Here is a 20,997-nt window from a genome sequence, read left to right as displayed (position 1 = left end):
ACTACAGATGATCTTTCACCTTGACCTGACTTTTTTGATGGGACTCCCCAGCTGGATAATTTGAGATGATGCGAGACAAGCCTCCAGTGGCCTTTATCCGGGACACTGAAACTATAGACGTACAAAGAATCAAAGAGTCCTTTGCAGCTCTCGTTCCTCTTACCATTATTACGACAATGGAATACCCCAATTAATCGGATATTCCTGCTGAGGGTGGATTGAAGAAGTCGTCTCAAGATACAAAAAGGATCATAACTCATATACCAAAACAAACATATACTAGAACTACGGCCATTCTAGATTATATGCTTGATCTCCTTCTTTGGCTGAATAAACCTCTTTAGCTTGGGCCTAGCTTGCGTCTTTTGCTCAAATGCATATGCCATCCCAACCAACTGCTCTTCGGTCCACAAGTCTCCCATGAAACTAATACCGATGGGTATTCCAGGTCCGGTAGTAACAAGTTCCCTATCATGGTTCACTTTGGTTCCATTTGGGAACGCTCCAAGTGGAACGGTGACGATAGGTGATCCAATAAGGGCGGGAACATATAATGAGACCTCTGAAGGTAACACGGCAGCGTCGAGTTTATGGCGTCTCAAAGTACCGAGGATCCCACCCTCATTGCCAAATTTGACATTCTTCTGGTACAGTGGCCAGAATTTAGGATCCGTGTTTTTCAAGCCCTTTCCGATCGCATCGTCCCATATCTTGGTGTCGCGGTCGGGATACTGTTCCAGAGGTGAGTGCTGAGTGAATCGTCGGACCGATTCAAGGTCAGTGACATTGTGGGGGTTGACCGTTAGCTTCCCAAGGAATGTGGGAATGTTGCTAAGGAAATCGGCAAGGAGCACGTCGTACGGGACAGTGCTGTTAAAGAATTCTGCATAGTCGGTGAAATCTGTGTTCTCGACGATAATAGCTCCAGCCTGCTTCATGACAGTCAGTGCGCGGTTAAACTGATCCACGACCGTCTTCTCTGAGCCAAAGATCTTGATGACGTTGCGTGGAACACCGATACGCTTTCCCTTGAGGGCATCAAGCTTGCAGGCGTTGACATAGTTGGGAATCGTTTTGAAGGGGATGGACGAGGTGTAGTTGTCGTTCTTGTCCTTTCCGGCAATGATTTGGAGTATGTGTGCAGCGTCCTTGACTGATCTGGCCATTGGACCAATGGTATCCTGGCGCTCACTGATCGGGACGACGAAGTGGCGTGAAGTTAAACCGACAGTGGGCTTGATACCGATAATGTTGCTCTTCTCACTAGGACCGATGATGCTACCACTTGTCTAGGGACGACACATTAGACCAATGCAACAACTACCTAGGTATTCCTGCATACGGATCTACTCACCTCGGTACCAATTGTTGCAAAAGCCAACCCAAGATCGGAAATGACACCGCTTCCACTGGAACTTCCGCTTGGGTCTTGGTTCTTAATATACGCCGCCGTTACTTGGCCACCGTATGCGCTCCAGCCGTTGGTAGAGTTGTTTGATCGGAAGTTGGCCCACTGCGAGGCACCTGCCTTACCCAGGATGATCAGGCCTGCCGCTCTCAACTTTGTAACGATTGTGGCATCGCTAGGTGTTCGGGCGCCGAATAGAGCATAAGATCCAGCTATAGGACCGTTGTTAACCTAAGGCCTGCGCAATTGGGGTTTAGAGGTCGCGTACCTGTGGAGCTCATCTTATCGTCGGTGAAGATGTTATTTTTGATGATCATCGGCAAGCCATGGAGGGGGCTACAAAGGTTAGTCTGGAAGACAGCCGGGTTGGTGTGAAACGGACGCACCCTCGAAGTTTGCCTTTCTTTCTTTCCTCATCCAGCTGCTTGGCCATGGCCATTGCATCTGGATTGATCTCTGTGACGGCTCTAACAGTGGAATTGACCTCTGCAATTCTCGCAACATATGTCTGAACAATGATATTAGCCTCTGAACAGTTCTTTTTAAGAAAAGGGATGCATTGGGAGGAAGGACGAACATTGACAAGGTCAACACTGGTGAAGCATCCCTTGGTCAACCCATCCTGAAGCTGTTCGGCAGAAGCATCGATAAGACGCGGGATTTCACAAGCGCTGGGATCTATTAACCGGTCAATAAGTGTATGTCCATTCCCGTCCTCGATACACTGTTCGAATTTATATCTCGCATCACCCGTCCAAGGGAGAAGAGCATTTAGCTTACAGGCAAATGCAACAGAGCTATAGATAGCACCAAGCTGCAAGAGAGCAATAATTGGGGTCTTCATGATGACTATGCCGCCTGAAGCCGGAAAACAGAATCCAATCTTTAAAAGAGCAGACTGCAAACTATTTCAACCTGATGCCAGGCACTACTTATTTAAATCCAATGGAAGAGGAATATATGTAAATTAACAGCTGGGTACCCTTAACGCCCCCCCATATTTCCCTCCACGCTGACCCTGTAGATGTGGAGATATCACTGCTCTATACGATATACATAAGTCGGCAGGGAATACAGCAGCGCCAGCCAGACAGAATCCGAACTTCGGCATGGGACCATGGAGGAAACGATGCCTGGCCGCCCACGTCCATACTTAGCACGGGGGTAATGGGTATATCGTGGCATCGCTGTGCGGGCCAAGGGCGCGGTGCTTTAACTAGCTTCCTATTCAAGATATGCCCGGCAAGTCCTCCAAGCCTGTGGGGCAGGCTAAAGTCGCTCCCGAGCATCCGCGCTGGAGAAGGAAGAATGAGAGCTTCGTCTGACCGGCTGAGCGCAACCATCCTGAGGGCCGGGCTGGTTAAAAGTCCGATGCAAGGTACGGCGTACACGCCAGCCCGCAGTAGCGCATATGAATTGGGTAGGTAGTATTGGAAGTCGAGGCGAGCGTGGATCGCCGATTCTTAATTATCCAACCCTGGCTAGCGGCACGGAGTATTATCTCAGGGATCGGGGAAGCTGTGGTCTGCATAGCAATGGGGTTCACTCTTCCAATCATCACCTGTACGCCCAGCGTGCTGGGAGAATGGAGCGTGGAGGGTCCAGAGTCGACGCCATTTTACGCGAAGCAGCTCGATAGAATTTACTGGCGTTTTACTAGAGACCGCGGAGAAGCGACTTTTCAGAGGATGATCCAGTTAGTTAAGATGACAGTGGCGACTCCCTATAATTTATAATTATTATGAAATCAAGGGCTAGTTAACGGGGTAAAAGAAATTTAAGTGGCCTAAGCATGGAGTATAGAGTACTAAGATTGGAAGTAACAAATAATATGTACATGGCAGCCGAATTTAAATTAAATAGTGCAACTATCAAATTTCAATCGTAACCGTCTCTGCCGCTCTAGACACAAGAAACTGGGGTTATGGATAAGATACCGAGTGGACTGTCCCCAGCTGCCAAGGTTGTCAATGGCTCCAGCCAAGCGCTACCAGCCATACAAATACATGTATTTGTGCATGCATGAGGCAAGGGGACGACTTTCATTTGAGGAATCGCCATCGGATAGCGGTGTGGAGAAGCGACACCAAAGAGACAAGAGGACGGAGTAAAGAATCACGTCAACTAAAAAAAAAGAAGAAAAAAAAGAGGGCGATAATCGTGTATGCAATGTGCTGGAGCAAGATATATGCGCCATATGATCGGAATAATGCAGCTAGAACGGATCGAGAAGGATGTCGGCAAGTAGTGCTTGGCCGATTGGGGGTATCCGAAAGGAGGAAAGGAAACAAGGATGGGGGTAAGCGAGCTGAACTATGCAGTCTTCTTCCACGCGGTGTTCAATCCTATCAAACTGCTCACTGTACCGGCGATACCAAGGACGCCATCGTCAAGGTTGACATATCCCAAGCTCGACAGCGGAAGCGTCAGGTCGCAAAGATCGGAAATAAGTTGCGTCGAAACAGTTGCTCGTTCCCTATAATCATCATTAGAGCCCTACTCTGCATCTTGGGGGGAGGTAGCGAGTACGGCAAAACGCACCTTTGAATCTTCTTTCCTTCCACAGCTCCTTCGCCATCCTTCTTGTTGATCTTCTTCTCCATCTCACTCAGCCTCCACATGGAGTAAATTCCGGCAATGGCACTGCACATGAGCCCTGTCAACCACGCTCTCTGTGCATGCGTCTGCAGCTTCTTGACCGCCGCTAACTTGCGAATACCAGCCGCATCGAGATACGTCACCATATCGAACGTGAGGTAGAAGCCATAACCCAGCTGTCTTCCCACGGCTAGATATTTGAGCACCGGGTCTGAGCCGGGAGCGCCAGCAACGCCTGGCTTGGAGTCAAGGGCAATAGCAGCAGCTTTGAAGTGCTCGATGTTCTTGCCGATCCGGAGCAGTTTGCGGGTTAAACCGAACTGTTTCTTGACGGCTTCGAAGGGGCTTATGGCTGATTGGGTTCGGTTCGTACGGAGGAGGTACCAGGCCAGGAAGCGGGAGAAGTATTGCAGTGTTCGCAGGACCTTATCGCGGCCGACTGGATGTCAGATGTCAGGCGGTTAGCTGGCTGCTCCGTTTCAAGGCTCACTCGACTTCTGTAGTTATAGGACTATATATACCCGTAGTTGCGATAAATCTCGAATAATGGGCCACCGTGGGGTGATAAGCAAGGGCGTCTGCAACCATCTTTACGGCTTCGTGTCTCCCCTCTATCTCTCCTTTAATGTCGGGGTGAAGAAGAATATGAACTTGGCTCGGGTACAACCACGGTAAACCAGCGAGATATTTAGATGGCGCTTCCGATAGCGGGCAACGGATCCTCTTTGTATCTTGTAAGGTCTATCGGATAGCTTTAAATATGGGGTTTTGGCATCGCGAGAAGGAACAAAGTAATTGCACGATCAAAAGCGAAAAAAGGCCGAGGAAGTTGGCGTCTGGTTACACGTGATATTTACCTCGGCATTTCGGGAGTACAAACAACGACTCGGCGGAGCGGGAGATCTATACAGCTTTGATATATCGAAGATATTGATATGAATATTCTTTTGAGCGTCTATAGACTGCATTACTACTGGCAATTGAAGGAACAACGCGATACAACTGCGAAAAGTAGGACGCAATCAGTTCTTCTCTGCCTCATTGCTCACAGGAGCTGTCTCCCGGTTCCCCATGGTGCTCGTGTCATATCCGTTCTCCTGTAGGTACTGTCTGAATCTTGTGTCCTCGAACGTAATGGTATCCTATATCTGTCGTGTTAGCTTATCTAGGGCCACACGCATCAGGATTACCGCCTTAGAATGGAGCAACATACCTGTCCGATATGCGGCAATAGGAACATGGCCAGTGCCGCACTAAACAAACACAGGGCACTTGACACAAAGAACGGATCCTGTCCTGCGCGAATGGGGTTTGGTGCATTGTCTTTGATGATCGGGAAGACATAGGTTCCTACAAACGCGCCGATTTTACCCATAGCTGCTGCAATACCATAGTATTGGCCACGGATGGCAGTAGCACTGGTCTTGGAGGCTACAAGGCCAATATTATCGCCCGGCCCAAGTTCGCCCAAGGATAGGAAGATGCTAATCTGGTATTAGTACAAATGCTAGGTTTTAAGGTTGACAGTGACATCTCGACGTACCCATATACAACAACGAAGCCAGCAACGTTCTCCGGCGTGGCAAGATATTTATAGCAACCAGCCATAATAAAGCCCAACACGCCCTGCAGTCCAACTCCTAGTGCTAGGGCATGCCTTGGTCCGATCCAGTCACTCACCCAGGCACCTGCGAATGAACCGGGAATGTAGAACAGGTTGAGCACTGTATTCCAGCCAAAGGTCTTCCACAGGGGAGCGGACGGACCCAGGACGATTTTCAGCCAAACGGAGGAGTAAATACCAAAGGAATAGGCGGAGAAATCATATATGAACCAGATGAGGGAGACGACCGACTGCATGCATGTAAGTAATGGGTAATAATAGGGTGAGGGTAAGTATCGCTTACGAGGCGTTTCCAGTAGAACCTAACACATGTTAGTATGTATAGGACGGTGGGTGAAGCAATAAACGTACTTAATGATCAGCCAAACGGGATATTTGTGCATACGCTCCCTGTTGAACTCCTCCGGCTCATTCAACTTCAACCGTAGCCATAGAAGCGACAGAGGAGGAATCACTCCCAGCCCCAACATCACTCTCCACGCAGCGCGCAGATGGTTTTCCGTAAAGATCAAGACGAGAATCATCGGCACCAGCGCGGACACGACAAAGCCAAAATCAATTTGGAAATTGGTAAACATGATAAACCACCGATTGCGATGACCGTGTTTCAATTCGCCTGTACTTTCAGCCGCTGCAACGCTACCAGCGGGATACTCGCCGCCTATACCTATCCCGAGGAAGAAACGATATGCGGTCAGGGCAGCAAAGAGGCCTGCCTCACTACCTCCAGCACCATAGGAACCAGCTGACAATGCGGCGAAGATGATCAGGATAACAGTTGAGGCCATCAGAGACCACTTGCGCGAGTAGTGGTCGCTTATGTAGCCGAAGAGAAGCTGTCCGACAACGGTACCTGCAAACGCAATGGAAGGAACATTTTTGACTGCCGACGAATTGCTATAGGTATCTGGGTATATCGTGGAGAGAATCGTGTTGACCGAACCAATAACCTTAGTGGCATTAATGAACATTCGGTGACGGTAGATAGCAGTGGACTTACATTGTTCAGGTAACCATCCGAGAAGAGACCAGCACCACAGGCGATGGTAGGCCAACTACGTTCCCATCTCGATTTTTCAAGATTCTCCAAGTGTCGTTCGCGAGCATCGCCGCTCCTGACCTCGTTCGACACCGTATCGACCGACGGGTCGGCCTTTGAAATGGCCGGATCTGACATCATAAACCACCAAAAGGTATAAGTAAGAGCCGTATATAGTAACTACTCAATAACTTGTCTGGTATACCTTCCCAGATATATAAATGAGTCCTAAGGCTGTGTAAAAGGCGTGCTGAAAAAAAAAATACGAGAGAAAAGAAGAATCCGAAGGTGGAAATCTGGCAGACGATGAAGCTTCTAAAATATCCCGGGGACAGCGATAGATTGTAACGTCAACGAAGTCGGTCTCGGGTCACCATGAGCTCCCACCAGACACTGTTATTGGCTCCCCAGTCTTTAATCAGCATTGGCTTTCTCTAGTCCCCAGGTCCATACCAGACTTTTGATCCTCTCGGCGTAAGCGCGAAGATAGAGGTAGGTGAAACCGTTTTTTGCTGCCCCTCTATGGACGGGTGAGTTGACCCCGAATCCTAGTCCTCTGACAGTACTGTGAGTGGATCGTCGGTGTGCCCCGAGGGCTAAAAAAAACGCCACGAGACGCACTCAAAGGAATCGCATTGCAGCGTCCATCATTCGCTACCTGCAACCATTCATACCGACGATTTGCAGCACGGAGGCCTGTGTGTATGCATAAGTTGCGTAGGATGATCATGTTCCCGATGATGCGAAGGGAGGGAAGGCCGGCAGCCCATGTTTTGGCGGGCCAGGAAGCAACCTGACGTTCCCCGCTCGCCCTCATTTCCGTGCCATGGAACAGGCATCATGACGGAGGGAAGAAGCGCTGCGCCTTTGAAGAATAGCTGTATATACCCACAGCAGCTCCTCCACGGCTGCAACCTGATAGACTGCACCAGCGCATCCTAGACGTGGTCAAGCTATCTCGACATCTCCGTCGCACGTCGTTGTTTTCTCTCCACGCCACGTGAGCCCGCCAAGGACGTTTAAGGCTTAAGCTCGTCAAGCATTCCTGGCGCCAAGACCCGTCTCCTGCTTGCGGTAACAGGGCACATGTCGCTGTATACCATGTTGATATCAGGGCTGTATGAGTATATTCGATAGAGATATGATCAAGCAACGGCTTTAACAATCCCCATTCAACGCACAGAGCACAAAGGTGCACATTTACCATATTTACAAAGTTATCTTCAACTCAATAAGGCCGGTCTACTTGTTCCTGAAGAAAATGCTTAGATGCTTCATGTCATATATTCATGGAAGTACTATGATCTAGAATACAGAGCTTACTCCAATGTCCTAGTTAATATTCTTGGCTGTTTGTATTACCCATATTGTTAGAGGCTCAGAAAATATCCTGGTCTCTTTCTACGTTGCACCCGCACCGGGCATTCTATCCGGACTCTCCAGGAAAACGCAAATCTTTCTACGAGAAAGGAACAAGCATAGCGGACGATATCTCCCCGGTAGCCTCAGGAACGTGTTAAATCATGGCTACTCGATCTTAGTGTTGATGTCAAAGTTACTACAAGTGGAACTACGAATAGCTTGGAATTAGGAAGTCAACTTTGTTTTGAAAATTTTTATTTCTTTTTTTTTTTTTTCTAATTTAGGGTATATTCTATAGTTCAGTTCAGTCTTTCCATCACCTGCGCTCATTACCTCTCACTCACTCGCAAACAGCAAACAGGAAAAAGCAAACAAGATAAGCAGGGTAAGCAAATGAGGCGCAAATTATAGGGATGGGACATTCTCTCAGTTAAGAGAGATAGCAGAATCGTTTCAAGATTCGCCAAAAAGGAAATGGATAAAGGAAATGGATAACAAGAAAAAAAAAAAAAAAAACGCTGAGAATCATATGCGGCTCTGACATAAAGAAACGATTATCGGGTCCAAGAGGTATTTTTGATGAGGGTGGGATCATGGTACATTTTGTATGTGGGCGGAAAAAATGTAGTGTGTAAGGGATCGTTTAGCTGGGGGCATCACCGTTGAGAACCTTCTCTGGCTCAGCAACGGCGGCCTTGACCTGGTCAACGACGGACTCGACAGCGTTGACGGCTGGCTTGACAACAGCGTCTTGAACAGGCTTGACAGCGTCTTCAACGGGCTTGACAGCCTCCTCAACTGGCTTGACGGCCTCCTGGACAGACTTGACGGTCTCTTCGACCTTGGCGGCGGCGACAGAGGGTCCAGCGGCGATGACCTCTGGGGTGGCCTCGTCGGCGTACTTCTTGAAGTTGTCGTTGAAGAGGACACCGAGCTTGGTTACCTCCTCCTTAAAGTCGGCGGAGCCAGTCCAGGATGTCTTGGGGTTAAGAAGCTCAGAAGGAACGCCAGGGCAGGAAGTTGGGACGTGGAGGTTGAAGGTGTCGTAGACCTCGTACTCGGCGTTGGCGAGCTCACCGGAGTGGATGGCGTCGAGGATGGCACGGGTGTACTTGAGTGGGCAACGCTTGCCGCCGGTGGTGGCACCAGCACCGACCCAGCCGGTGTTGAGGAGCCAGGCGTTGGCAGAGTGCTCGCGGATCTTGTCAGCAAGCATCTTGGCGTAGCGCATTGGGTGGAGGGCAAGGAAGGGCTGGGCGAAGCAAGAGGAGAAGGTGGCTTGTGGCTCGGTGACACCATCTTCGGTACCGGCCATCTTGGAGGTGTAGCCGGAGATGAAGTGGAACATGGTCTGCTCGGTGGTGAGCTTGGAGATTGGTGGGAGGACACCGCGAGCGTCACAGGTGAGGAGGATGATGTTCTTGGGGTGGCCATCGGAGACACATGGGATCTTAGCGTTCTCGATGAACTCAATTGGGTAGGCACAGCGGGTGTTCTCGGTGAGGGTGGAGTCATCGTAGTCGACGGTACGGGTCTCTGGGTTGAAGACGACGTTCTCGAGGACGGAGCCGAAGCGGATGGCACCGAAAATATCTGGTTCCTTCTCAGCGGAGAGGCCGATACACTTGGCGTAGCAACCACCCTCGATGTTGAAGACACCGGTGTCGGTCCAGCAGTGCTCGTCGTCACCGATGAGGGCACGCTTGGGGTCAGCGGAGAGTGTGGTCTTTCCGGTTCCAGACAGGCCGAAGAAAACGGTAACGTCACCGTCCTTGCCCTGGTTGGCAGAAGAGTGGAGGGTGAGGACGTTGTGCTTGACTGGCATCTCGTAGAAGAGAACGGTGAAGACACCCTTCTTCATCTCACCGGCGTATTCGGTTCCGAGGATGACCATCTCCTTCTCGGCGAAGTTGATGGCGACGGAGGTGGCACTGGTCATACCCTCGGTCCATCTGTTGGCAGGGAAAGAGCCGGCATTGTAGATAACGTAGTCGGGGTGGAAGTGTTCAAGCTCGGCGCGAGATGGACGGATAAGCATGTTGCGCATGAAGAGAGCATGGTAGGCACGGGCGCAGACAACGCGGACATTGATGCGGTAGCGCTCGTCCCATCCGGCGAAACCATCGACGACATAGATGCGGTTGCGGGTGTTGAGGTAGTCGACGGCACGCTCGCGGTTAATTCTCCAGACCTATTTTTAGCAGTTTCTTCAGTCAGCCTCATTATGCCAAGGAAATTAGACGCCAAGATATCCGCCAGCGCGCTTGCCAAGAATGCGGCGTCACGTTACCCCAGAGTGCGGGGCGAGTGATATCGTGCCTAAAGGGGCAATCAAAGGGAGCAAGAACGTACCTCGGGGCTCATGGGCTTGTTAACAGGTCCCCACCAGATGTCTTTCGACGAGGACTCCTCCTTGACAATTCGCTTATCGAGGGGGGATCGGCCGGTCTTAGCACCGGAGTAGGCTGTGAGGGCACCGCTGCAGGTGATGGCGGTTCCAGTCTCGTAGACGAGGGCATCTTCGTAGAGAGAGGCGACGGAGGGGTTGGCAATCTGTAGACAGTCAGTAATGGAAGCATTGGGCGTTCTAGGGTGAAACCTTACAATTGCAACACGGTCATAGTCGATGTGGGCGGTCTCGTGGAGTTCTTCCTCGATCTCGGTGTGTCCCACGGCGGGCCTGGGAGAGAGGTCACGGTCAGCCATGTCAAGTTGTATGAAGTATGCTAATGATAAAAGTGACGGCCAATGGTGACAGGATAGTGACAAAGAAGACAGGCATGATGACTCTTATAGACATCGTACAATCACCGCCAAGAGAGATGAATTACATTGGCAAACAAGGGAGGGATATGATGAGAAGGGGACAACAGGGGATGGCACATACTGGACACCGGTGGGGTGCAAACTCGTCCGGTTGACTGATGGCATAACCATTTTGAGGGATGTAGAGTGGTAGTTGGAGCGTTCTTGCTTCGAGATTTGCTGTCTGAAGAAGTCCGACTGTTGAGCTTGGGAGGAAGAGGAAGAGGAAGCAGGAATGCGGGAGGGACGAGAGGGTATATGTATCTGATCACGACGAGCGGAAGAGAGAGCGGGCAGCATGGTTGCTTATTATATCTAACGGCACAGGAGCAGTTTAATTTTCGTTTTCGTGGAGCGCAAGCGTCACAGGGGTTGCAGGATGGATCGTGGTGCTGCCCGGCGGGTTTGCTGCCTCGCTGCTTGGGTGGAGCGCAAAAAGTCAGCCAGGGCACGGGGTTTTCGCAGGGCCTGGGCCACCACGCTCCCGGCTTCTCCCGGCCGGTGGCGCTGCGGCAACGTGACCTCCGACTTTCCCCGGCCACTTCCCTATGACTACAACTACTCTCCTACTACTACTACGACGACGACGACGACGACGACGACGACGACGGTGATACTAGATGGTGATGATGGTGATGATGGTGACACTACGATACTGAGATGATGATGGTGATGATGTACAAGAGCCCAACTTGCTCTCCTAGTCGCCTTGGCCAGCCACTGGAGCCGCAGCCACACTCCGTACAGCATCTCCGTCCGTACAGGCTCCGTACCTACAGGCATTGGCTATTTTTGTTTTCACTTTCCCTCCGGTTTCACTTACTAACAATAACTTTACTCAATTGAACGACCAGGAAAATCTCTGCAGGCCATGTTGGATGTGGAAGGTCAGCGTGTGAAAACAAGGCTCAAACACAGCAAATAACAGGCCCTGCTTGCATGGATCGAGTTTGTGCTCCGTACGGGGCCATCATGGGTTACCGCCATGCTACGCCACAATGCTTACACCCAGCATCGTCCTACGGAGTCTCCTTGACCTCTTACATCATCGCTGGCGCCGTGGCTTGGAGACTACCTCGGTGGCGATTCTCGTGGGCTTGCTGGCCAGACTACCAATTATTCAGGTACACTCGTCTGGCCAGGCCGCCTTGCCGAGTTGCCATTGCTAAGAGCTTCGTATGTGTCTCATTCCGCGTCACGTTGCGCTTGAGGTTTTCTAGCTCCCGCCGCTCAGCTTGCTAGCTCCATCGCAAGGTGTACCTTCTGATGCATGTTCGGCACCTGTCCGAAGGATCGTTGTCCATACAATCCATCCACCTTCCCCGCCGGACCCAGCCCATGCACGAACAGGGATAGAAATTTTTCCCTCTCTCCCCCCTGTCTGCAGGCTTTCCCGCAAATGACATATCGTGGCTTTCCAACAGGCGGCATCAGGTAGGGCTCGGGAAACAGGAGAATGGAAAATGGTCAATTGGGCCTCCAGAGATGAAACAGAAATGGGACCCTGGTACCTTCTTTCCCGTCTTCCTCCACAGCTCCGTTGCTTCGGGCAGTCATCCTCCGTCCTCTAGAACCTGCCATCCCTTTCTTTTTCTTTCCCCCTTATTTTTCTTTTTCTGGGGTTTTCGTTGTCGTTTTCTTCATGGAAGAACAGCGCAGAAGCAGGAACTAGCCGGGGATCCTGTGCACTGACAGCTCCAGAGCTCCCAAGTCTCATTTTCGCGCCAGAAGCTGGAGACGTACGGAGGAGTCGCACAGCTCGTCAGAAGTAGCCCTCTCGCTTGAAACCTCGTCATTCCTGGCTGAATCCATCGATCGCCGTTGGGCCATGTTACACCGCGACTGACTCTGTTCCGACTTTTTCTCTTGCTTCCTAGTCAGGTCCAGTTTCGGCAGCGGTTCATGCCGTGCGAGGATGCAACGGGGATAGGTCGATCGTTCGATGGTCGGTCGACGGTCACCCCGATGCGGGAAACGCGCTTGCGACGAATTCCCTAAAATAATTATAATTGAGACACCATCGATCGCACCAGCGACTAGTGCATCGTGCTACTGCGTCTTACGTCTCCTGTGCTCCGTACGACGTGCGGGAACTTCACGCTGAAGCAATGATCGGGGGAAGAACTATCTCCGGGGTTATCTAGAATCCCCCTACGGAGTGCTCCGTATACTATCTACTATCTACTTATCTTATCGACATGAGGGATGGGATATGCTGCAAGGGTTCCCCTCATGATGCCTTACCCTACTAGTCCTAGCCCTGCTGCTGGGTGATGTGCAGCGGATAGCTATCAGTACTCTTAATATAAACTTCTGACCACACTGTATTATCATATACTTCATGGAGCAGAGATAACGACGTCGATGAGACGACATGACGACCGGACTAGTGGGATGAACAAGCTATTGCCTAGACGCTTAGAAGAGCTTCGCGTGCTTGTCTGGTATATCAGTTCCTGGAATAGAATTGAAATGAAGGGATCAGTCCAGGGATCTCCTGAATGCCGACCCTTCCTGCCTGGCCTGCTTCCTGATACTTGATACTCGACAGAATAATGCCTCAGTTTGAGGACCCTGACTTGACCGTCCATCCATGCATCTGACTCCGGCTCCTTCGTCCTTCGTCCTTCCCGGTTCTCTATCCCATTGATTCAATTATCCCTCATACATCGGACATGCTTTCGTCATCTCCAATCGATAACCAGGACTATCAGCCACTGGCTGTCCTATCCAGGATCTAGGCCGGATTCTATACAATAGATCATCCAGCCTACGTAGACTCCGTACACCTTGCCCGTCTCGAGCTTCCCCTCGCTATCTACGGAGTAGCTGCGTAACTCTCTACCAGCCACTTCTTCATCCATAATCTGTTCACCACCGCCATCGTTTCACATGCGCCCTGCAGCGAGGAGAGCCCGATGATCGACGATCGACGAGCTGCGTAACGCGCTTACTGAGCTCACATCCTCATATCCGCCCTTATCTGCATCTCCCTCCTCCGTACTCCGTATGTACCATGATTATAGCATTATTATATTATATATCTAGCTTGTTCGTCACGGCTAATTCCGGCAAGACTCCGGGTATTTACCTTGGCTTACGCACTTTCCGGTTTCCCGGGACGCCCCGAGGGGAAGGTGGGAGCTTGCCGGGGAAATCGGCCGGTTTGTTCCGATGCGGGAACTTGCGTTCTTGGGAACCAGGAGAATGAGGAACCAGGAGAAAGGGGCAGTAGTGGGATATTTAGAGACGCGGTTTATGTGATGGTGGTGGTTGGCGTGGTAACAGGAACAGGGATGGTGTGCATATAATCTAGATCGGACCTTTTTATTCATGCAAAATGCAATTCTATATAACCAAGATCGTCATGGATCAATTGGATATGCGGCTAGATATTTATATGTAACCGATGTATGCATCATCTATCCCTCCTTTCTCCGCGTCACTTGTCTCGTCTATAGTCGTTATTCAGTCTCTGAACTCGTTCATGAATTCGCCATGGAATTTAACAATGCGATCCACCCAGTCGGTTCCTGGAGCTAGGAAGGTCGTGCGGAAGTGCAGAGTGCCCTCTTTCTGACCGAAGCCTGAGCCGGGAACGATACACACGCCTGTAGCATCGAGGAGGCGGAGGGCGTAGAATACGTCTGGTTTACGACCTGCCTTCTCGGCAGCAGCGATCGCTTTGGCGGAGAGGTTGATGGTAGGGAAGAGGTACATGGCGCCCTATACGGTCGTTAGGATGCAAGTATTCAACAATTGAAGAAGTAAAAGAAGTAAAAGAAGTAACAGAATAAGATAGACATACCTGAGGCTCCTGACACTCGACGCCTTCCATCTTCTTGAAGGCCTCGTAGAGCGCAAACGCACGCTGTTTCAGGCCTTCGGAAATACCATTGTATTCCTTCTCGTACAACTCGTAGCTCTCCTCGCCCTTCACGGGTGGGTGAACCATGCACTCGAGCAGACACTGGCCAATTACCGGTGGGCAGAGCATGATGCTCACAAACTTGTAGATCTGTTCGACGACCTCGGGCTTGAAGCCGATAATCTCAAAGTAGCCACCACGATGTCCACATTCGCCTACCATGCCCTTGGAGACGGAGTGGAGTGAAACCAGCTCGACGGCATCGTATGTATTTGGGAATTCGGCCTGGAGCTCGCGCAGGCGTTTCTTGAAGGATGTGAATTCGCCCTTGAAGACGTTGGTCTGGTATACCTCATCGGCAATGATGACTAGCTGCTTCTGGGCAGCAATGTCGATGACATCCTTGATGGCCGCGGGGCTGAGACTGGCGCCAGTGGGGTTACCGGGGTTGATGATCACGATGGCACGAATATCAGTTCCGGCAGCCTGGCCGTTGGATAGTGCGGTTTTGATCTCTTCGACATCTGTGGCCCAAGCTTGTGCTTCGTTGAGGTAGTATGGTACGCAGGTAGCGTCGATGAGGGCGAGAGTTGCGGTGTAGAGTGGATATTGGGGGATAGGGACGAGCACACCAGTCTTCTTGCCAGCACAGATGACGTTGAGGAGCGTGTTGACGCCAGATGAGGCGCCGGCGGTCAAGTATATATCGGCCGGGTTGGAAGGGAAGCCGTCACGGCGGGCAATGAAGTCTGCAACGCTCTGGCGGATCCCGGGAGCGCCTACACTCTGGCTGTATGCGCCGACACTCTGGACGTCTGCCAGCAGCGTCTTGGCCCGCGAGATGACGTCCGACTTGTATCCAAAGGAGGACTTGAGGGCTTCTTCATTGTCGAGCAGGCCCGGGTACTCCAAGATACTCAGCACCTGTCTGGAGAAGGTTATGGGTTTCTGCTCGAGCTGCTGAGGGTTTCCGATATTGGCGAAGATGACCTTGTCGAAGGGAAGCTTTTGGCCTTTCTCAAGAGCCACTCGGTACTCTTCCGCCTTGACGGCCAGCTCTCCACGGACGGCATACTGGGCGTTGATAACGTTTGGGTTGATGTTGCCCCTGTTCATGCGGGGAGTTGGAACGGAGCCCATGGTGGAAGAATATCGACGAAGGGTAGCTGCGAATGAATTAGTACGGCCTGCGTATATAAAGGTAGTGATGGCAGCAACAACGCAGAGAGGATGTATTGTAGAGGCAAAGAGCGGACAGCCCACCACTCTTATACGTTTCCCATGACTCTTGCTCTCTTCCTGATTGACTTTGCTATAAAGGTGGGGGTACGATGCGGGATGGCGGACCAGTGATGCATGATATGGCCTCTTGTCTATCCAAACGACGGACGCCGACTGGACTTACCTGCACTCTGTGACCGAGGCGACGACGGCTTTGCTGCCAGACGGGCACCGGGGAAGCGAGGGGAACGTCCGTAGTATTGAGCGAAAAAGCAAGTATAGCAAGTTGATGACGCCGTGGTGATGGCCGGTAGAGAGAGGCGGGGAGCCATGGTTAAGACGGTTAGATCCAGCGGCGAGAAGTGAGAGTCTATGACGGTGAGACGGAGGTGAGCCAGACGTCTAGCTGGCAGGCCCGTTCATGTTCCATCTGCTCATCGCGTTTCAATGGCTTCAATTGACCGACTTTTGCACTGGGAGTGTACTTTATGCGACAAGTTGCGTGTCAGTGTTGGTGGTTAACAGGGGCTTGGCGTGTCAAGGAGTGAAGGAGAGCCAGGATATGACCATCGACAAACCTGAGGCGATGATATACGAGTGCCAGGGGGAGATAGTCTCACGGTATAGCATGGGGAGGCAGCTATGGTCGGGTGTTGATACGAGATGGGAAGAGGGCCTACGTATGACGGTAGACGGTCAGGGGAGAATGAAGAAGATCAATGCTGTACATTTCTATCTATCACTGCCGAGGGAGTAAGAACATGAACAGAACAGCTAGAAGTCATTGCATCGACTGGTACAGGGGGGCTAGCCACGCTCACTCCCTCTCAACCGCACGGCCTGTCCGTACTTTTGTAGCTTCGTGATCAGTGCATCTCCCTGCTTGACCGCATCGGCGTACTGTTTGTTCTTGTCGTCAGGCCTGTTGGTCTCGATGATCCCGTTGACTCGATCGATGGTGCATGATATCCTGTCTCCTGCAATGAATTTCGCAAGGTCCCTATACATAAATGGTTAGCATTTTGGGTAAACGGAAGAAAAAGGCAGTGAACACATACCGGTCAAGGAAGTCGACAGTGACGCCGAAATCACCGGCCATGCTTTCCAGACCTACGACACGGTAACTCTGCAGTAGCTGCTGGTATCCGCGTAGTCTCATCTCACGCACAAACCATGCACGGTGCTCGAACAGATACCTATCCTGGCTGAGGAAGTTATCTTCTACAGCCGCTAACGCTGTGAAGAACGTGCGGTACTGCCCCATGTACAGACTGCGAACCAAGCTGGTCAACGGGGTAAAGTCGACGGGAGTTTCAGTCTCAGACTCTACGCCGGTCTCGGTGCCCAGGGTCGTAAGGTTAACGACTTTGGATGCGGTGGCAGGAGTAGGAGTTGCGCTGGTTTCGGCATCTTTCATCTCTTCATCACCTGCTCCAGGGCCAGAGGATAGAGCACCTGACAAAGCGGATAGCCTGTCCTCTCCTTCTCCTAGCAGGGCCTTGATCTCAGGCGCATCAACGACCTTGGCCTTGAAATCCACACGTTTAAGTGACAACGATCCAGCAAGGACGGAATAAATAACGAGGTTAGAGTAGCTGCAGAGCTCGTAGCTAGTGAATGTTGACAAACTATCAAGTAATAGAGGAGCGGCAAGGTTGTAGTTGCGGATGGTGAGCATGTGTAGGCCCTTGTAGGCCTTTAGACGATTTCGGCGGTCCCAGTCACCCCCGGATTCGACAAGGGTGTTTGCGCGGTCAACGTTTTTCTTAACGAAGACCTTGTCACCAAAGAACAGGCCAACGCGAATCATGGCAAGCACGATATCAATTTTGGTTCCTAGGACGCCGGTATTCTCGAACACGGCCTCATACGCTGCAATAGCTTTATCCTAAACCCAACCCACGGATTAGGAAAAGAAAATTGAGATCCAGAGGCTGTAGTTAGGATGTAATACATACCTTATCACCTACTCTCGCCCAAAGCTCCGCCCTCTTCCCTCTCGCAGCCTGCACCTCCGTCTCGCCAGCCGCCTCGGCCGCCTCCTCCTCCTCCTTCGCCAACCCGTCCAGCTCCCGTTTATTGTCAGCTACCAGCCGATCATACAGCTTCTCATCCCATACCAGCTCCGACCGAGTGCTCGACGGCCTCCGCGCCAACATATCAGAAGTCACCACCACACCGGTGCCGCCGGGGCTCGAACCGCCTGCTGCTGGGGTCTGTGACGTACCCTCCCCAGAGCTATTAAGCACTCCTTCGGTCGGATGGGCAAGGTGCCTATACAACGGGGCCATGCTGTGCTCTTGTATGGCAGATTGGAGCTTCTTGAGCGAGCTCTGGCGCGAGGACGGGAGACATGCTGGGTTCGAGAGGTTGAAGATGTCCTGGCTGAGAGAGAGGTCGGGGTATTTGGCAAACTGCGGGTCAGAACCCATGGCGACAGAGAATGAGAAAAGAGTGTATCTGCGTGTTTATGTGTGTTCGTAAGTGCGGGAGGCTGGAGACGAGGGGAAGGTTGATTTGCTGGTTGAATGTTGATGTTGATGCGAAGCTTGAAGCTCGGTCGAGCTAGGCCACGATTTGTATGGTCACGTGAGAAACCTGCCCCGGCCAGGTAAAGAAGACGCTTTTAACAGTTTTAACAGTTGTCCAGCATGATTATGGACATACATCTACTGGAACGTCTTATACTAGTTCATGGCTACGTACGGAGTAGATATTTGATATTTGGAATGTTCTTATTATCCACCCAACTATCAGAGGATATCAATGATACGGGTTGTCTCTCAAAAATATACTCTTTTATACCAAATGCTAGTCTCAGTATAATAATACATGAAGTTATTCTTTGATATACCGTCTTTTGATCAGTTGTAAGAGTGAGCTTTTATATAGATTTAGATGGCAGGAAGAAGTTAGGATGACTAATGATCTACGGATAATAGTTGCTCCTTAGATATCTTATATAAGCATTACATAATATTGACTAACCCGAAATGGTACTGATGCCAAGACCAAAACAACCTCCCCAAAGCGGCTAGTCTTCCTGTCCTTGTTCCGCCCGCGATTTCATCTTTAAAGACGAAGAAAACGCCCGCGATTTCGGCTTGCGTAGCGACGACGACGACAGCAGCGGAGGATTCGACCTGGTTGGACTGATTTACGGATATCGAATATACACACCGCACCGCTAGCCGGCAGGACGGACAGCCTGAAGAGCCGGAGTCAAGCCAACTACGCGCAAACACCTCTGGATCATTACTCGAGCTCGATACAAAAGGACTTGCTGGATTAGCATTGAGGGAAGGGCAAAGGGACCAGCTGAGTTACGCGAGTAACCAGAAGAGAAAGGAATGGGATAGAGCGCGATTGCTTCGGATTCATCGTTAGCGGGACTCGACTTGCGCACGGGGGTTGGTTACGCGCCACGGTCGAAGATAAGAGAGTGCTGCGTGGGTTGAATCAAATCACCAAGGAAGGACAGACGACGTCTATCTATTGCGACCGACAGAACCATTACCTCCGCCGTTTGGCGCAGCGTCATTTCACCGGCATCCCACAACCCCTGGACATGACTGCCGTCCTAGTGGCCACCAGCACGACTACGAGAAGTACGGGACTGCTTGAACATCATATTGGAAATATTAGCTGCGGGCCAGGCGGCGCATCGACTCGAAACAGCGGTGTCATAGACGAAGAAAAGTTGTTGCTGAGAATACGTCCAACTACACGACAGGCTCATCAGGAATTGTTGACTGGATCGCCAAGGTTGGCTATGTCACAGGCGCGCGGGAGGGGAAAGGCACCTTCGACCGCTAAACTTCTCTCCTCTGCGGCTAAAGAGCATGCGGTTGGGAGAAATGGAGTAAATGGGTCGGCGGTGAAGCGGAAAGCGAGTGAGAAATACTCTTATCCCTACCACTTGTGACGAGGTGGTCAACAAAGACCGGTGATTTGTTTACTGACATTGAATGATATGCAAGTAGTTGACTACGACGAGGATGTCGAAGGCTTCCAGTTCACTCGAGCGGGTAACACCAAGAAATCGAAACAGACGAATGGAACGGTATCAAACGGTGTTTCAGAAGGAAGCTCGACATCAGAGCTTAAGACCACTACTTCCATTCCGCGGCAGAAGAAGAAGTTGGTCACGACGCGAAAGCAAGCGACGAATGGTGTTATAGAACCGTCTTCAGAACCTGTAGATAATAAATCTGCGCGAACCAAAACAAAGCGGTTGGCTCAGGAGGCTGTTGACCCTATACCTCAAAAGCAATCAAAATCTCGGAACAAGATACCTGAATTTGAGCCTCCTCCCATTATTGTGGCTAAGAAACGGAAACCTGTAAAGGCGAAGGATCCAGAGCTGCATGAACCCCAACAACAGCAAAGACAAGAAAACGGGGAAGCCATACAAAGTTCGCCGGAAGACTTACGCGATGCTGGTACAAAAATTGCACTACCGTTTGCGGACACACCCGTCATTCAAAGAAATAAGGATATGAGGAAGGAGAAGAGTCGCAAAGGTCAAAGAAGAAGTAGCTTGAGTCTTCGAGGACGCAGAGCAAGCTCGTTGATTGATAGCGGTACTTCAAATGGTGCGGTTGTCCCTGGAACATATTTTGCCCTTCTAGGGAATTGCTGACATGGATTCTCAAATAGCTCTACCACATAAGAAAGTCGACACAGCACATTTCTATAAACATATAGCGAGTGACGGCTTACCAGAGCCACGGCGGATGAGGCAATTACTCACATGGTGCGCTACCAGAGCTCTTGGGGAGAAACCAACTGGCTCACGATCGGAAGATGAGAGTGCGAGATTAGCTGGTATGTCGCTCTCATTGGCAATATCGAAAAGCTGTTTGATTTACTAATAAATCGTCTATATATATATAGCCCGTGTCATACAAGAGGAGTTGCTTAAAGACTTTGGCGATCGATCAGATCTATCAGATTGGTTCAGTCGCCCAGAATCATCATCTCCAGCAGTTGTGGTAAAAAGGCCGAATCCAAAGAACGTGCAAAATACAGACAAGATAAAAGAGCTAGAAGAACATATTCGACGGTATGCA

The 20,997-nt window shown here is 50.8% G+C and overlaps 5 protein-coding genes across 5 annotated transcripts; 1 reads left to right on the top strand and 4 right to left on the bottom strand.

The window, feature by feature from the left end:
* Nucleotides 1-296: 296 nt before the first annotated feature.
* Nucleotides 297-2,252, bottom strand: GIQ15_00819 (amidase; the record flags this gene model as incomplete). The annotated part of the gene is made up of 6 exons (XM_033548236.1): nt 297-1,289; nt 1,355-1,620; nt 1,677-1,744; nt 1,795-1,916; nt 1,986-2,086; nt 2,189-2,252. 6 exons carry the CDS (start codon nt 2,250-2,252, stop codon nt 297-299), a joined length of 1,614 nt encoding a protein of 537 aa, XP_033409187.1.
* Nucleotides 2,253-3,721: 1,469 nt separating this feature from the next.
* GIQ15_00818 (putative mfs phospholipid transporter) lies at nt 3,722-6,810 on the bottom strand (the record flags this gene model as incomplete). Its single annotated transcript, XM_033548235.1, has 9 exons — nt 3,722-3,884; nt 3,950-4,445; nt 4,978-5,008; nt 5,056-5,148; nt 5,220-5,490; nt 5,550-5,860; nt 5,914-5,932; nt 5,982-6,580; nt 6,631-6,810. 9 exons carry the CDS (start codon nt 6,808-6,810, stop codon nt 3,722-3,724), a joined length of 2,163 nt encoding a protein of 720 aa, XP_033409186.1.
* Nucleotides 6,811-8,674: 1,864 nt separating this feature from the next.
* Nucleotides 8,675-10,968, bottom strand: GIQ15_00817 (phosphoenolpyruvate carboxykinase AcuF; the record flags this gene model as incomplete). Its single annotated transcript, XM_033548234.1, has 4 exons — nt 8,675-10,222; nt 10,384-10,584; nt 10,636-10,711; nt 10,919-10,968. The coding sequence occupies 4 exons, from the start codon at nt 10,966-10,968 to the stop codon at nt 8,675-8,677; spliced, it is 1,875 nt and encodes a 624-aa protein (XP_033409185.1).
* A 3,336-nt stretch (nt 10,969-14,304) lies between these two features.
* Nucleotides 14,305-18,357, bottom strand: GIQ15_00816 (alanine aminotransferase; the record flags this gene model as incomplete). Its single annotated transcript, XM_033548233.1, has 6 exons — nt 14,305-14,562; nt 14,645-15,870; nt 16,110-16,331; nt 16,747-16,925; nt 16,984-17,813; nt 17,884-18,357. The coding sequence occupies 6 exons, from the start codon at nt 18,355-18,357 to the stop codon at nt 14,305-14,307; spliced, it is 3,189 nt and encodes a 1,062-aa protein (XP_033409184.1).
* Nucleotides 18,358-19,898: 1,541 nt separating this feature from the next.
* On the top strand, nt 19,899-20,567 carry GIQ15_00815 (Mis12-Mtw1 family protein; the record flags this gene model as incomplete). The annotated part of the gene is made up of 1 exon (XM_033548232.1): nt 19,899-20,567. One exon carries the CDS (start codon nt 19,899-19,901, stop codon nt 20,565-20,567), a length of 669 nt encoding a protein of 222 aa, XP_033409183.1.
* Nucleotides 20,568-20,997: the final 430 nt, after the last annotated feature.

Source organism: Arthroderma uncinatum, assembly GCF_011692745.1.
Source record: "Arthroderma uncinatum strain CBS 119779 chromosome Unknown scaffold1, whole genome shotgun sequence".
Classification (NCBI taxonomy): Eukaryota; Fungi; Ascomycota; class Eurotiomycetes; order Onygenales; family Arthrodermataceae; genus Arthroderma; species Arthroderma uncinatum.
This window is presented reverse-complemented; position numbering and strand designations above follow the sequence as displayed.